Source organism: Capricornis sumatraensis, chromosome 2 (assembly GCF_032405125.1).
Source record: "Capricornis sumatraensis isolate serow.1 chromosome 2, serow.2, whole genome shotgun sequence".
NCBI classification, from domain to species: domain Eukaryota; kingdom Metazoa; phylum Chordata; class Mammalia; order Artiodactyla; family Bovidae; genus Capricornis; species Capricornis sumatraensis.
Window position 1 is genome coordinate 97,294,120 of NC_091070.1, and position 18,408 is coordinate 97,312,527.

Here is an 18,408-nt window from a genome sequence, read left to right on the forward strand (position 1 = left end):
CTCTCAAGATTTGACTGCAACTCAACCAACAGATTTTTATCCAATTTCCATATTGTTTTGGAATAGAATTATTTGATTATTGCAGATGCTTTGATGGAGAGTCTCTGGCAAAACAGTTGCCAGTGGAGGTGACGTTAGGGAGAAAAGATATACAATTTTCTAGATCTACTACTTGTTATGACTTTGGTTGATGATTTTTTCAAGAGCATGGAATCTTCTTTCTAGTGGCTAACTCATGACACTGCGTATAAATAGGGGAAATGAAGAAAAGTATTGAGGAAGGTGGTGCCATTGTCGTTCACAGTGATCGGTGGTGGTTGTATGTTCTGCTATTGGCTGTAGAGAAGAGAGGCTAGGGCGTGGTAGGTTGGAGTGTAACACATTCAGTTATCATTAGAAATTTGTGAAAACAAGAGTGTAAACTAGAGCAAGTTATAGAGCTCACTAAAGACTAATCTAAGGTCTCCTCAGAGGATCTTGCTTCATGTTCGATGCCATGTGGGGAAAGCCTTGGTAACATCAGGGAGAGTTAAGTTCATTCAACAGATCATTGACTACGAATTCTATGCAACAGATGGGTTCTCGCCTCCTCTTCCAAATTGTGGATATTTGGTATTATTTAAAATACAGAAAAGACTCTTGAGAGTCCCTTGGACTGCAAGGAGATCCAACCAGTCCATTCTGAAGGAGATCAGCCCTGGGATTTCTTTGGAAGGAATGATGCTAAAGCTGAAACTCTGGTACTTTGGCCACCTCATGCGAAGAGTTGACTCATTGGAAAAGACTCTGATGCTGGGAGGGATTGGGGGCAGGAGGAGAAGGGGACGACAGAGGATGAGATGGCTGGATGGCATCACTGACTCGATGGACAGGAGTTTGGGTGAACTCCGGGAGTTGGTGATGGACAGGGAGGCCTGGCATGCTGCGATTCATGGGGTTGTAAAGAGTCAGACACGACTGAGCGACTGAACTGAACTGAACTGAAAATACAGAAACAAAAGACCATACACTTTTGTTTAATCATGACTGGTCTGCATATACTTTGCATAAAGAAACAGGAAAAGATGGATTAAATGACATCATCCATGAGGGACAATTAAAGGAGCCAGTGAATAAACACCAGGCAATGAAATCTAAATTAAAACTCGTGTCTCTGCTCTCTTCAAAAAGAGGAACAATATATTATTTTTGCCCTTGTCTTCTAGTATTCTGGGATGGTGGTGCTAATTGATCAGTAAAATGATAATTAAGCTTAATTATCTGCTATTATGGTTTTCAGTCACAGAGGTAGACTAGATAAGAACTGCAAGAATCACAAGAATTTATCATTTTTTCAGTTTCTCTCTTCCTTACATCCAGTGTTTATACCAAATACTTGATGCATTTTTGTATGTTACCCAAAATAAAATTTTCTTATTTCATCCATGAAGTAGAAAGCCTACTGGAGTAGGAATCTTAAGTTCATTTAACCCAGCAGTTTGTTCCTATAAGCAGTACTCTAATAGTTTTACTTATTTGCAAGCCTTGTCTTCATTCTGCACTGAAATATATAAGGTGTGTGAAAGAGCTTTATTTTCAGTCACTCTGCTTGAGTAATAAATGGTAAGTGATTCTTCTCATGCAATCTGAAGGAATCATACATTTACGTCCTTGATCTTGAAAGGAAACATTTGAATTTTTGCATCAATTATAGAAAATAGTTATGAAAGTGGTTTTATTCATTGAATTATGCAAGCTGATAAATATGTAGCTCTATTTTTGTGTTAAGAAAAACACCTGGAGGCTGTCTTATAAGGCAGACACCAAAGGGTGTTGTGTAGAATCAAGGGGAAGAGGGCAAAGGCAGACTTCTCTGAAAATGAAGGAGTCTTTTTTAGGTGTAAGCCAGCCCAAGAGGACTGGTTTCAGAGCGGTCCAAGTGAAGCCTGATTTTTATCATGTTACCCCTGACAGCTCTTCCTAGGCTCTAGAGACTACCAAGTTAAGGAAATCCAAACTGCTATTATCTCAAAAGTGGTTTTCCCAAACTCACTGGATTTTTAGAGTAATTGTGGAAAGGGATGTATTTGCACCAATAAATATCGAGTTCCTTTTCAGAGAAACTGATCTTAACAGCCGTGAAACAAGCATGCTAAAACTTTTGAAATTTAGCAGATGCCACTCACTTCCCAGTACCAAACATGTAACCACAGACCAAGAGTACAGACTGACCATTTGCTAGAGTTATGCTCATTTATGTTGATTATGCTATTAGGAGCTATGCAACCACATATGTATATGAACATGTATGTATATAATGCAAACAGAGTGAACCATGGGCCTCTCATAATATATTCATGGGGAAAGATGAAATAAGTAGTGCACATCTAAAATTCTGCACCATTAGTTGATAGACAGTGTTGTACCCTGATACCTTCTTCAAGCAAATTTGCTGGTAAACTAGGAATAAAATAATTCTTGAAAGCTTCGGTGTCCCTAGTTCATATTGTAGGTTTTGATGTAACAGTCTCACTTTCCACATAATTTGGAAACAAAATTAAATAGAAATGACATGTGAACTCAAAGAATGGTAAGCTGGCTGGGTCAAATAGTTTTGACTATAATATTTCATAATGAGAGAAAATCTTAGTGAAGAGGTATGGAGTAATTGAAAGACTTCTGCCTGGCCAAACTTTCGGAAATAAAAATGATCAAAGTGCATTAGATGATAATCATTTTACCTTGAAAATAATGTGAAAAGTAAGCCTTTAGAAATGTCGAGTGACCAAATGTGTGCAGAAATTAACTTTTTTTTATTATATATCATATAATGTAGTAGTAAAGTCTGTTTGAAGTGCATGAATAAAAAGTTAGTGAAATTACAGGAGGAACAATCTATATAGCAATAATAGGTGCATTCCTTGTGCATCTGAAAGAAAAAAAAAAAAAGAGTTTTCACTCATTTTGGCCTAAAACTTAGTGTTCAGGTTCCCAGGATTCTGACATCAGAACCCGGATAACGCTGATTAGAACCATAGGGGCTTTACAATAAAAGCTAAAATATTGACCATATGATGGCAAAAAGTCTTATTTTGTGGTTAACTGATTCTCTTCTAGCTACTCTCTGATGAAGTTGGTGGCGCTGTAGAGGAGGACCGCCGCCTCCTGGATGAGGACCGGGACCGCTCAGCATCGTAGGGGACGTGCTTGTCATAGTTCTCCATCTGAGCCTCGAGGAAGTCTCTCTGCTGCTGCCTGATGGTTTGGCTTATGAGCCCAGGCAGGGCATGGATGCTACCAATCAAAGTCTCTAACTTCGTTTCCAGGGTAACGATCCTCTTCTCAAAGTCTTCACTTCTTTCATTTAAGTCGGAAATCATGTCATACATGATGTTCTGGGTCTAGAAAATAAGATTGAGAAGAACAGAGAGACAAAGAATGAAGGTTTAATTACATTTGCCCTGGAAGCATACTAGCCAGCTATCAGAGCTTGAGGGCTGGTCTCCTTTTGGCAACTTGCAGTGCAACAGGGGTGTCAGCTAACTGAACATGTGACCTGGCCAAACAAATTTGATGTGTCTGTTCAATGCCAGGACTTAGAAGAGTAAGATCTTAGGAATTAATTTGATCCAGTTGCAGAAAATGGTGCTCAGGTATTGCTGGTGGTATGTCCAAGGATTTTAAGTGGTGTGTGGAGAGACAAACATGTTTTGATTTTATATTTATGTATATACTTTAAGGGCTGTTAGAAAAGTTAGCATGTCAAATACATTTTGTACCATGTAATACTAATTAGGGCAAGGCTGATTGTTAAAAACAAGCCGATTTTAAAGAACAATACATAATAGTGCAGATGGTATTGGGATATAGCAGACATTTTGACTGGAATATGAATGAAGTTTAGGACAAACTGATTTGATCAAGTAATTTAGTAACTTAAAGCAATTAAAAAATGCCTAAATATCTTTTTGCTGCCTTATGTTCCAAATAATAGGCTCTCCTTTGGGTCAAATAGAGTTTTTACAGATAACTAGCAAGAGAAGGCAATGGCACCCCACTCCAGTACTCTTGCCTGGCAAATCCCATGGACGGAGGAGCCTGGTAGGCTGCAGTCCATGGGGTCGCTAGGAGTCAGACTCGACTGAGCGACTTCACTTTCACTTTTCACTTTCATGCATTGGAGAAGGAAATGGCAACTCACTCCAGTGTTCTTGCCTGGAGAATCCCAGGGACGGGGGAGCCTGGTGGGCTGCCGTCTATGGGGTCGCACAGAGTCAGACACGACTGAAGCGACTTAGCAGCAGCAGCAGCGAGAGAATAAATGTTAGAGGAGATACTGAAGTTACCAATCCACCTTGTTAGCTATGGCTTAATTAGAGCTAAGTTGTTTGAAATATGAAAACGTTTTTGGTGTCCTAGTGAATTTTGCAACTGGTTGTCCTGATCAGAGGGTATTCATAACCGACTCCCAGTTATAGTGCTGGAAATAGGGAGACAAGAGACAGGGAAAGAGACTTCAGTGCTGAGCAGCTCAGAACCAGAGAGGGAAGAGGGTGATCAGGAAAGGAAAGCTGGCGACATTAACCTTAGCCCACTGCAGGCTTTCCCAAGCCTCAGACCTTTATGGCTAAGCCTGCTCTCCTATCATGTTTCCCTCTATAATATATGTTCTTATCCTGTTTATCAACCTCTTAGTGATGATAAATGAACTTACTGAATAAGGAAGCTACTGTTCAGAACATAGGCAAACCTTCCTGGGTTTGGCCAGGAAGACAGTTCATTAAGTCTATGTTTACTATACAGTCTTGAGACTATATGAGACTATTCATTCAGCAAATACTAAACTCTTTATGTCATGGAGAGTCCTGCAATAATAATAAGCACGGCACTAAAGAACTAACTGAAAGACACAGCATCTTGCCTTACAGATATAGAATTTTACTTCAAGAGTATATTTATTATGTATAATAGTATATATTATAGTAAAATATATTATATATATTTTCAAATGACATATTTTATTTTTTCATAAAAATACCCAATTTCTTTTATCATTCATTCTAAGAGTGATAATAAGAACCTGCTCCTTCTTTGTTCACAATGTGTCCCAGTGAGAACCACGGGTGTAAACATTAGTTGAGCACATCTTCAGGCCTCATATATATGTGCTGCCCAGCTTAAATGAATGATACATGATCTCCTAGGATTTCACTTCAGCTCAGTCGCTCAATCGTGTCTGACTCTTTGTGATGCCATAGACTGCAGCACGCCGGGCCTCCCTCCCTGTCCATCACCAACTCCCGGAGTTTACCCCACTGAGTCGGTGATGCCATCCAATCATCTCATCCTCTGTTATCCCCTTCTCCTCCTGCCTTCAATCTTTCCCAGCATCAGGAAAGATGCTAGGAGTCAGTTTTTAACTTTTCAAATGAGTCAGTGCATGAGGTGGCCAAAGTAATGGAGTTTCAGCTTTAGCTTCAGTCCTTCTAGTGAACACCCAGGACTGATCTCCTTTAGGATGGACTGGTTGGATCTCCTTGCAGTCCAAGGGACTCTCAAGAGTCTTCTCCAACACCACAGTTCAAAAGCATCAATTCTTTGGTGGCTCAGCTTTCTTTATAGTCCAACTCTCACATCCATACATGACTACTGGAAAAACCATAGCCTTGACTGGATGGACCCTTGTTGGCAAAGTAATGTCTCTGCTTTTGAATATGCTGTCTAGGTTGGTCATAACTTCCCTGTCAAGGAGTAAGCGTCTTTTAATTTCATGGCTTCAGTCACCATCTGCAGTGATTTTGGAGCCCCCCAAAATAAAGTCTGACACTGTTTTCCATCTATTTGCCATGAATAGATGTAAATCTTACTCCTAGGGCTAAGTCACTAAACACTTCACTTCTGTTTATAAGATATCAAATATTCCACTCCAACATATTTATACAGTATGTATTACTGATGGACAGGGAGGCCTGGTGTGCTGTGGTTCATGGGGTTGCAAAGAGTCAGACACAACTGAGAGAATGAACTGAACTGAACTGATAAACACTAAAATGAATTTAATTAATGACTCTAGGACAGATAGATATAATTTTTGAAGAATATTAATGGGGGCCTTGTAAAGGACATAGTTGTTACGGCAAACAAACAGCAGAACACAGGTCTGACTGAGAACTGCCTCTTTCAAAGCATTTATGTTAACAGCCTCAACACATACATAAATGCTGTTCTAATGCCTCCTTTAAAATTTAGAACATTGAAAGTAATGTTGTCATTGTTGAAAAATATTCAAATTTTGAAGTACAGTTCACCTGAGAGGAACAGCCAAAATAAAGCAGATAAAACATCTAAATGTGATATAAGAATTGGGGACTATTAATGTACTTTACAAAAGTAGTGTGAAGAAATAGAGATCAACAGAGCAGGACAGAACACCTGTTGCTTAAAATAGGTAAAAAAAAAGATTTATTAATGAGTTCTATTTAGCCTTGAAAGTGAAAGTCGCTCAGTCATGTCCGACTCTTTGCAACCCCATGGACTACAGAGTCCGTGGAATTCTCCAGGCCAGAATACTGGAGTGGGTAACCTTTCCCTTCTCCAGGGGATCATCCCAACCGGGGACTGAACTCAGGTCTCTCGCACTGCAGGTGGATTCTTTACCAGCTGAGCCAGAAGGGAAGCCCCATTTAGCCTTGAACTTCATAGTAAAACCCAAGATCTGCCTCTGCTCTCATAGGGATGAGACTAAGCTACATATAAGCATCCTAAAGGTATTGTCTCATAGCTCAGTTATATTTCTAACTGAACTTCAAGTCCCTGTAAGCAGTGAAGCTTTTAGAATGGGGTTGAACATGTGTAGAGGGAAAGTGCACACTAAGCAGGAGTCTTAGAAGGATTCTTCTAAGCCGGGCCGTCACATCGGTACGGTCTGCCGGTTTGACTGGTTAAATGTCTTTGGAGTGGCCACCTCCTGAAGTGGTACTGTGTGCAGGGGTTAGCTCCAACAGGTGCGAACACAGGGGCTGAGACCCCAAGCTCACCTTCGCCAGGTCCACCAAGGTGTTCGCCTGGTCATTCAGCTTCCTCTGTTCCATTTTTACACTTCTCAATCTAAAAGACAGAATCTGAAGTCAGAAAGGTTTTTTTTTTTTTTTCTTTTCTGCGACTATCATAAGCCTTCCAAAGAGCATGCACAAAATTGACAAGAGCAAATAACTGCATGAATAATGCCTTGAATATTTGGGGGTAAAGTCCCAATTGGTTATGTATCTGGTACAATGAGAAGCATGCTTCCCCAACACCGCAAAAAAGGAAGGGAGAGAGAGAGATAAGGTGTCCTTAGGACAACTATTTACCAGGGAGTCAAAGTTGAATTGAGAAAGGCTCATAAGGATTTAACCATATGAGAAAAGCCAAAACATTCCTTAAAGCCCCAGTATCGTGACAAATAGACATAGGAAGAAATATGCAAAGCAACAGGGATTTTATCAGTGTTGGCACATGAGCACCTTCCTATGTCTACGTGACTAGATACAGGTGTTAGCCCTGTTTAGTCTGAAATGGATTGGATTAGGTATTTGAACCTGATGAAACACAGTGATAAGTGAGATTCTTATTAGCAACAAGAAAACTTTTATTCAACCAGCAGCAAGATAACTCAAAACACATAATTCTCTTATTCTTCATTGATTGCATTTATTTCACTTGACTTTTACACTGCCATTGAATTTGAAGGGAAGCCAGACCATTTCCTTGGGAGAATTTCCCTTCATTTTTTTTTATTGTAGATAAAAGTCACAGGACAATTGGAGTGTCTGACAGATGGTATCTCTTCTACTCGTAAAGTTACTTTTAGAAACTTTTAAATAACATTGAGTATGTCTGATTGACAGTCATAAAACCTTTTTTTTTTTTAATTCTGAATGAGTACTTACTATGCTGTAACTTAGTGACAATAATATTTCAACATATATTTATTCAGTGCTCATTACCTAGCAAGAAATTAAGATTTTCCAACCAGAGAAAAGCAGTCTATTGCTAAGTCAACAATTCAAAGCCATGCTCCAAGAGAAGCAGGTCTCTGACCTACTTTGTGAAAACCCATGCTAACCTTATTACTCTGGTGACAAGTCATTTTACAAAGTATAGTGTTAATGCTGGAGCATATATTCTTGATTACTTCCCAATTTAAATGAAAGGTAATTGGCTAGAAGGGATACAAAAATTCACAGGGCAAGATTTTACTGCCAGGGAGATTTCTGTAACACATGTTCACGATGCTCAGTGATTTTGTTCTGAAATATGGATCTTCAATATGCCACCAAATCTGTCTATAGTGAAAAGACAGCTCCTCCTGCCAGTGAGCATTTAAGTGACACCTGCTTCTGACACGATCTTTACCAGTCTCAAACAGGTTAAGGTCAGATCTTGTGATTGTGATTATGTGTTTCTTTATTAGAAGACTTGGAACTAATTTAACTGGCTCCTTTTTATGCTATTATAGTAATGGAATATGTTTTAGTCTAAAAGAAATCTACAAACACATATTTAAATCTAATATGTTGTTGAGAAATGTTTCTCTAAGTACTTAAAAGGGTTGCAGTTTTCGATGTGTGCCTTTTAAAAAGAGTAAAAAAACAAAAACAAAAAAAAAACCCCAAAAACCCAAACACAAGGAAACCAACTTCAAACAGGTGTGGGTCATTCTAGAGAAATCTATTAGAGAAAATTAACAGTGTCAGACACAGACTTTATGCTCCTTGGCCCTAACCTGACATTCAGTTTCTTTGTGTCTGAAAAGAAGAGTGTTAGATTGGGATTTTCTTTCTAAAGGGCTGGATTTATACCAATGGAGGTGTTCTACATGACTAAGTGATACTCAAGCAAGACATTAAAGAACACTAAACCAGATGGAGAGAGAGTTATTCCCTTTAATTCTCTTCCAGTTCTTGAATTATTATAAGAAAAACCTCCTGGGCTAGTCCTATCCTGTTTTTATCTCCTAACACCTGCTCTTCTCCCCTCCCCCCCTTTTTTTCCAAAGAGGGAGCAGAATCTCAGCTCAGAGCTCTCTCTGCAGGCAACAGCTTGTGGCTTGAGTTCAATACCAGTGGCTTAGTTGTCAACCAATTTACCGTTACTTCTCTCTCCTTGCTGGGAGTGACATATTTTTAAATCCATTTATGACAGGGATTTATATCAAGCTTTCTTTTCAAATTTAGGGAAGTCATAGCTGAGTCGGCACATGAATGACTTGAAGTTTGAGACCACCAGATGGGAAGTCTCCAGCATCGGGTCAGGACAGCACAGTTCTGAGCTCTGCAAGCCAGCTAGCAGGGCCGGTGCTGGGCCCCTGGCTGAGGTGGGTGCTTCCCCTTCCACACAACATACTTCTCTTGGCTAATTCTATTATGCCTCTGACAGTAGAATTTTGCCCATTTTATTTTCTGCTAATCTGGAAAGCTGATGTAGAGTAGCCTTGAACTTAAATCATCTTGCCGTGTTGCCACTTAGACTGCCTGAAAAGTAGAATTGGCACAAAAAGCCTATGTAAGCTGCAGCTGCCAGAATAAAAGGTAACATGCAGGTGTGTATTTTATTTCTCCCCCCACCCAAAAAGAAGAATAAGAAACATATGCTGATTTCTTCCTTGTGAACTTCACTTATCACAGGAAAATATCATGATTTTGGAACACATTTCCACAGCAGCAATCAGACTACTAAAATTCACAATAGAGGGTCCGCTTGGATGCATGCAGCCGGCAGGAAATTCTGCAAATGCTGAAAGGAGCGGCTCACACAACTTACTTCCGCGCTCTATGTTTCATTTTGTTGAAATAAAAAGACAAAACAAAAGAAAAGAAACTGTAAAATATTCTGGAACAAAACAACACAGAGTGGTGTTCAGTGCACAGGGGGCTCGATTCGCTAGCTGGAAGGTCCTGTTAAGATTCTGCAGGATTTGGGCATATTGATCAGAGAGAAACACTATTCCATTACATCATCACCCTTCGGCATTGCTACTGTACTCCCCGACCTGAAAGCACAAAGCTTCCTCCAGAACTAGAGTTCGGAAGGAAGAACTTGGATCAAGTCATCTTGGCCTCTTTGAAATGTGACATTCCAGTAAAATAGGAGACGTTTTTGCCTAGTGTGAATAGGATATAGTTAAATGGATACTACTCTAGACAACAGGATTACACTTCTTTTGGAGGGGATACATCTTTTCCAAGTCAGGGCTATTGGGAAGCCTGGCTTTCTGAAAGGTGGGTAATCTAACACTCTCTGTTATGGAAATTATTGAATTTTTTGGCTTTGTGACAAGTGCATGTTAATTGATGAGTCTCTAGCTGAGACGTAAGAATAAGAAGCTGTAAAGTTGATACCAGAGAAAGTGGTAAAAGTTACAGAAACAGAATGCTTCATGGCACTAAGTGACGATCCCCAAAGACAGATGGGGTCCTAAAAAGAGGACACAGGCCTGCAGAGTTAGGCATCCATCGGAGACTAGAAAGTCCTGCGTCCAGGAGAGAGGCCATGAGGCTTGGGAAAGAGAAGGAGAGCTGAGACAGAGGAGGCTGGTAGAGGGGATAGAGCTACTGCAAAGCTCTCAGGACAAATCAGAGGAGAGCAGAGGCCAGGAGGGCTCTAGTAAATGAATGTGTACATTTTTCCTCAACTGGCAAGGTCCGATATCCCCCACTGCTGATAGACAAGGCTGGGCAAGGAAGGCAGTAAAGGCCATGCCCGTAGGAATCGAGCCCTATGTGCTTTCCTTTATGACTTCACTCACTAAGTTCAAATGAAAGGTAATTATGCATAATTAGAATAATCTAGCCCCACCCAGCCCATCTACTTTTCACAAAGTTGTAAGGACCCTCCCACCTCAAAGGAAACCCCATAGTTCCAAGGCTAATTTACAAAACAATTTATCTTTGAGTTGCTTGAAGCTCATTTGCTTTAGAAGTACACACAGCTACAGAAGAAACAATGAGAAATGTCTGAAAGAGGCAGAAGAATCACGTGTGGCTTCCTCTGCCCAAAGGCAGCATGCTGAAAGACACATGACACCTACACCATGAAACCCTTCACATCAGGTCAGTACGTCTTGTTGCAATACACCAATTGCTTAGGAACAGCTTTTATACTTAGTTTCCCCAAATATTTTTTTGCCTTTTTATTATAGAAATTTTCAAACCTACAGCAACGTTGAAAAAAATTTTACAATGGATATCCCTAAGTTGTCCCCCAACGTTTTGAGTGTGAATGTATTCTGAGCTTCAGAGGTCTATGCCAAACTTTTATAAATATATAAATAACCACCATTTATATATGGCTACAGACTTATGAGGAAAGTTGTCAAAGCGTTTATTTGTTTTGGTTCTATGAAAGTTTATCAATGTCATCAAAGGCAAGTGTCACATTTCATTATATACTGGAGACACGGCACACTAGCAGGCAGGGGCACTAATACAATCCGAGAGGAAATGGGATGTGTGATTGCTGAACCCAGACACTGACCCGCTGGCTCAATTCCATGTCACCTTTCATCCCAGGACACTACATCTTCTCACAAACACAAAGGTAAGTTTTATTTTTACTAGATCCAAACAAAATAGGTTAGTATCGAAACAATCAGGTACAAAGAAAGAAATCTCTGCAGTACACCATGTGTACCTCTTGTATGAATGCTGAGGTTACTGTGTTGTATGGTTTGGAGAGGCATGTAGGAAGGATCACTCACTCTACCAGGAAAGTTTATCAGGTGACTCTTGAGGGGGAGGTGAAAGCTTAGCATCGCTCAGGGGACCACTCTCTTAAGTCTAAGCCTCAATAAATCAAAATGTGCAGGTAAGAGTTTCAGGTGTAGTACCTAGCATTAAAGGTAGCTATGACTCTAGGAAGCAAGCTCCTGCGTGTGAGCTGGGTCTCATACAATGTTCCTCTCTTTCACTTTTCCTCTTCCCCAGACTTGGAAAGAGTACTATCTTAACATTCTTTCTTTTGTAATGTGGGAAATGCATAGTTGTGTGTGTCCTGTCAAGTCACTGAACTGAAGCAGAAGTAACGTCACTCTGGAGCTGGTGGCAGTGAGGGAAAGGACCCGCGTGGGTTGCTAAGGCGGCAGTGAAGACCAGCTACTCCGCTGCATGTGCAGAAGCTCCTATTTTAGAATTCGGGTTCTTGGATTTTATTTTCATTAGGGAAGGGAGCAATTTCTGTAGAAACACATGTATGTCTACAGACATAGACACATTCCACATTTTCAGTGTTACCTCTTTAAAAAGGGCAGTGGAATGTAAGTGTAATATACATATGAATTATCTAAATAAGTAAAATGAAAACTTAAACCTCAGAACTTCCTGTCTCTGCGCTAATTAGCTCTGAGAAAATACATCTCACTCTCTCATCTGGATACCTAGTATTTACCTACCTTTCCATGATTACCCTGGTAGGCTGCATGAGAAAAACCAGTTTCCTGACCCACCAATGTGATGCATCTGCCCTTCTCCATATGGAAATGGCATTAAGAGCAAGGCTGCATGACATCACAGCTGACACCCACATAAAGTACTTACGGTAACGATGCTGCCAGCCTGGGGGGGAGAAAGACCTGGTGCTTTCAAATTATCATGGAAACTTACTAGATAGAGATGTGTACTTTAAAGCCTATGATGGTATAACAATAAAATGGTATGAATGACTTAAACAAATTGAGTAACAGTGGCTTGGATAAAGTCTGAATAATGACAGAAGAGTGCAAGGCCTATAGGAACTCTAAAATCAATAATGAACACGTACAATATAGAAAATCCCCCAAATCCTGATTAAAAACTAATTTAAAAATTCAAGTATTAAGTCAATTGCATGTACTACCTTCATATAAAGATGTTTGGCAGTATGTTAAAAAAATCCAAGTAGATCATAAAATGTTAAATTTCTTTCAAGGTTTTGTACTAGATACAAACTAAACATCTTAGAGCAAACTATACGAATAAATAAATGTAAAAATAAGATTTTAACTGAAATTATTCCTTCTAATTAAAAAAAAAGAACCTGAATAGACACTTTAATTAATATATTATGTGGCTATACTCCCAAAAATAAATGATTTTTCATCATAAAATGAACTGACAAATGAAATTCTAAGAAAATTTATGGAATTATTAAAATGCCAAATAATATCTTCTGGGAACAAACATGCTAATATTCTCTTTTTCCCTCTCTTATGAAAGAAGAATAAGTAGGTGCAAGAATTAAAAACCAGAGACACCAATGTAGAATGAAAGTGAAGGATGATACTTACTGATGAATAGCTTGCAAGAATTTCCGTTGATGTTTTCTGACTTTTGCATGATCTATCTTTTTCACTAGCTTTGTATTTTTGTAAATTAGCCATGTTTCCCTGAGTACATTGGCAGCTGCATTTTTCACCTGTTAGGAAAACAAACAAACACAGCTGGTGATAAGTTCCAGAGCAGAATCCTTTGCAACTTGGTTGGGGGTCTGCTCTTCAGCCTGATGATCATGGTAAGCTCTAGCTCTGCTTAGTAACTCAAAATTGTTTTCTTGAATCTGTGCCTTTTGAAAAGTACCTATATCTGTCTGGGAACACTTACCTTGAAATATGAGGGGCTACTGATCTCTCTTTTGGGCTAACCTCCTCCTTGAGGAACCTTTCATTCACCACTTAAAGAAAAAAAAAAAAAAGAAGAAGAAGAAGAAGCTACTGTTTTCTTCACCTTGTACTGCAATTGTTCTGTCCATGTTCTTCATTTCCCTGGAGAAAGGCAAGATGCCAGAAGGCCAAGGTTAACCTTGTCCTTTGCAGCTTGTTCAGCATTTCTGGCTGTGCTCTACAGGAAGGGCATGTTCCCACTGCTGAATGTACAAGGAGACCCAGTCATCCAGCTTCCCAGCGTGACTCGGCAAATGGCATGCTTGTTAGCACACTTTAATCAACTGACAGACAGTCTATGTTGTCAAGATTTTGTTGGTAATTTAAATACACTGTGTTTCACATGGACAGGACAAACCTAAAGGATTTCAGTGACACTGCCAAAGCCTATTGCAGCTGATGGAAAGTGTGAATACTTCCTAGTGAGACTCCAATCACTTGCTTTCTTGATTCATCTTTAAAAATCCCTGCAAGTCCTCTTTCTTGTTCCTAAGACAAGAACTGATGACCCAGACCTTTCAATTGTGCTTGTTATAAGCTATTTATTCGGAGGTCAATCCATTTAATTCTTTTGAATGGTAGATAAAGGCTGTCTCACAAGGAGAACTGCAGGCTAAAGGAGGACTGGGTGGAGGAAGACAACTTTTTAAAGATGAAATAATATCATTTGCAGCACCATGGGTGGGCCTAGAGATTGTCATTCTGAGTGAAATAAATCAGAGAAGCAGAAGCGTCATATGGCATCCCTTATACATGAACTAAAAACACAGGATACAAATGAACTTATTTATAAAACAGACTCAGAAACTTAGAGAACACATTTATGGTTGTCAGGGGAAAAGATCGGGGGAATGAATAGTTAGGGAGCTTGGGATGGACATGCACACACTAGATATTTAAAGTGGGTAACCAATAAGGGCCAACTCTATAGCACAGGGAACTCTGCTCAATGTCACGTGACAGCCTGAATTGGAGGGGAGTTTGTGGGAGAATGGATACGAGTACATGGATACACATACAATGTATGGTTGAATCCCTTTGCAGTCTACCTGAAATTATCTTAACATTGTTAATTGGCTATACCGCAATAGGAAATAAAAAGGTTTTTTTTTTTTTTTTTTTTTTTTTAAAGGCAGTGTCATGGGGAAAGACAGAACAATGAACTGGGCTTCAGAAACAGATTTTAAGTCCTTGACTTTGGACCAACCAAGTCAGGTCAAGGAGGTTAGCTAACATTGTAGAACTTGAGTTTTCTCTAACATGAGAAGGTTAAAGAGAATTATTGCCAGTACTTTTCAGCACTTAGAATTACAATGAGAGAATATTATAATTTACCAAAACTATGGCCCAAGTAGTCATATGTATCTTTCCACTTTAGCAGAGAAAGTATCAGTCTTGGTGGCTGATGGTGAATCCTTTTTCTTAGTGCTGAAATGCTTTCTTTTTGAGTGAAACTGTATTGCTAGAACCCACTTTATGAAAATGGCTGGTATCTTAAGGCTGTTTTTAGTTGTGACTTCCTTTGGATATTCATTAGACTCTGCACAGGGAACATTCTCCAACCAACAGAAAAATGACTGTAACATGGGATGCCAAACACCTGCAGTGTATCTAAGTGACATTACCACCACCCACAGTGAAGTGAAAAGGTGCTCCAGTTAATGCTTGGATCTTCACTCTAATGCAAACATATTTCTCTTCCTCACAGAGGTAGGAGTCTGTTCAGAAGGCTCTTCCATCTGACACTGACATCCTTTGTAAAGGTAAGAAATTGAATATAGTGTAAGTTGCTCAGGTTGGAGGACCCGGCTTTTAATTTTTATTTGGAGTAGAGTTGATTAACAATAATGTGTTAGTTACAGGTATACAGCAAAGTGATTCAGTTATACCCATACAAGTGTCCATTATTTTTCAAATTATTTTCCCATTTATTTTGTTAAAGAATATTGAACAGAATTTCCCATGCTATAGAGTAGGCCCTGGTTGGTTATTTATTTGAAACACAGCTGTGTGTACATGACAATCCTAAATTCCCAGTCTATCCCTCCTCATCCAGTCTTTCTCCTTGATCGCCATAACTTCATTCTGTGTGTTCCTGTTTTGTAAAGAAGTTCATTTATATCATTTTTTTTTTAGATTCTGCATATAAGCAATATCATATATTTGTCTGATTTACTTCGCTTAGTATGATAATCTCCAGGTCCATCCATGGGGCTGCAAATGGCATTATTTCATTCTTTTTTATGGCCGAGTAATATCCCATTGTATATATGTACCATTCATTCGTTGCTGGACACTGAGGTTGCTTCCACATCTTGGCTATTGTAAACAATGAACACTGGGTGCACATATCCTTTTGAATCATGGTTTTCTCTCGATATAAAACCAGGAGTGGAATTGTTGGGTCGTATGTAGCTCTGTTTTTAGTTTTGAAAGGAACTTCCATACTGCTCTCCATAGTGGTTATACCAATTTACATTCCCATCAACAGGCTAGGAGGGTTTCCTTTTCTGCACACTCTCTCTAGTATTTATTGTTTGGAGACTCTTTGATGATGGCCATTCTGACTGGTGTGAGATGACACCTCATTGTAGTTTTCATTTGCATTTCTCTAATACTTAGTGATGTCGAGCATCTTTTCATGTTTATCTTGGCCATCTGTATGTCTTCCATGGAGAAATATCTATTTAGGTCTTTTGCTCAGTTTTTTGGTTTGATTGTTTGTTTTTGATATAGAGACACATGAGCTGTTTGTAAATTTTGTTAAAGAATATTATCATTTCATTATTTCACATGGAGCTGTCCAGTTTCCTGGCCCCACTTACTGAAGGAGACTGTCTTTTCTCCATTGTATAGTCTCGCTTCCTTTGTCATAGATTAACTGACCACAGGGGTGTGGGTTTATTTCTGGGCCTTCTATCCTGTTCCATTGATCTATATTCCTGTTTTGATGACTTCAGCTTTGTAGGAGGACCTTGTTTTTAAAGAGGAGAGGGAAGTGACTGACCAGCACTACCTGGGGTTGGGACAGGCCCTTCCCCACTTAGCAAGGAGAAGGGCTTTTTACTGGAGGTCTCAGCTCTCTGAGCAGCTGTACTGCCTGGAAGACTGGCAAGGGATCTGATATATCCTCCCTTCCTGGTTTTATCAGCTCAAGACACAGAATAAGAACCTAGAACACAGACTGGCGAGGCAGCGAGAAAACTAGGTAAGCAGTACTGAGAAAAAATATGGCAGTTGAACATAGGAGTGTTTGGAACAGAATACAGCAACTGATTTTGGTTTGGATTCTCCTCTACAAAGAGCAAATGTCAAATTGGTTAAGTCCATATAATTTTCAAAAATGATCCAATGCTCATCCTTAATGTATTTTAAAAGGTTTTTTGGGATGGTAGAAGAATGACTAGAGGGGAGTAGGGGCAAGTTATAGTTGAGAGTTTTGACAAAACACCTGCTCCTTGGAAGGAAAGCTATGACAAACCTAGACAGCATATTAAAAATCAGAGACACTTTGCTGACAAAGGTCTGTATAGTCAAAGCTATGGTTTTCCCAGTAGTCATGTACGGATGTGAGAGCTGGACCATGAAGAAGGCTGAATGCCAAACAATCAATGCTTTCAAACTTGTGGTGTTGTAGAAGACTCTTGAGAGTCGCTTGGACAGCAAGGAGACCAAGCCAGTCAATTCTAAAGGAAATCAACCCTGAATACTCATTGGAAGGATTGATGCTGAAGCTCCAATACTTTGGCCACCTGATACGAAGAGCCAACTCACTGGAAAAGACCCTGATTCTGGGAAAGACTGATGGCAGAAGAAGGGGGTGACAGAGGATGAGATGGTTGGATGGCATCATGAACTCAATGGACAGAGACAGTGAAGGACAGGGAAGCCTGGCATGCTGCAGTCCATGGGGTTGCAAAGAGTCAGGCACAACTCAGTGGCTGAACAACAACAACAAAGAAATTTATACTACTAATATTATTGGGGTACCCAAAAAGTAGTTCAGGTTTTTCTGTAAGATGTTATGGAAAAACCCAAATGAACTTTTTGGCCAACCCAATAGTAATAGTCACCAGATGACTCCAACCCACTTTACAGGTATAAAGGACATGACATATTACTTTATAATTACTGATGAATCAGCAACATATTAAAGTCATAGGTACTAAGGTAAAATATATTTTTAAGTGAAACAATACTTTATAAACCACAAAACCTCTTGTAGCTGATCGACTTTTAACTAAATATCTGCTTTGTTCAATCCTACAAGATACAGAGAGCATTACATAACAGGCTACTTTGCTTATAGATTTCCTTTGATTTTTTACTACTATTTTTTTCAACTTATATATTTCTGTCTTTTTCTCTTTTTCTTCCTCTTGCTTCTTCCTTCAGGGGTTTTATGAGTGTCTTCCAAAATTCAAGGGGAAGGAACATAATCTGCTTTAAGAAGCAGGAAGCCTTCTTAACTTTCATTCTGATAATTACAGTAAACTATTGCTCCATATTCTATGGGTGATACCTCCAGGATGGCCATGGAGAAACAAAGGTCACTAAGTCTATGCAACTTAGCAGGATGTGTGCTCTCTGCCCCTGCAGAGATGGATGTGCGTAGGGCACCAACCTTTCTCACCAGCCTGGTTCTTCTTTAGACCAGGTATCTGGGGCAGGGTGAATGGAGCAGGGCTAGGGCTCTATGCATTTGTATTTCAACCCACCAGGATATGTAGCCAAGCATGATATAAAAGCTATAC

At 39.5% G+C, this 18,408-nt stretch overlaps 1 protein-coding gene across 1 annotated transcript in view; it reads right to left on the bottom strand.

The window, feature by feature from the left end:
• Window positions 1-2,963: 2,963 nt before the first annotated feature.
• The window catches only part of KCNN2 (potassium calcium-activated channel subfamily N member 2), a 168,813-nt gene continuing 153,368 nt past the window's right edge, over window positions 2,964-18,408 (bottom strand). Inside the window, exons 7-9 of the mRNA XM_068965522.1 lie at window positions 13,283-13,410; window positions 7,017-7,086; window positions 2,964-3,380 (exon numbers count right to left, since the gene is read on the bottom strand). Coding sequence (XP_068821623.1) covers window positions 3,093-3,380; window positions 7,017-7,086; window positions 13,283-13,410 — 486 coding nt within the window. The 3' untranslated portion in view covers window positions 2,964-3,092. The remainder of the gene's footprint in view (window positions 3,381-7,016; window positions 7,087-13,282; window positions 13,411-18,408) is intronic.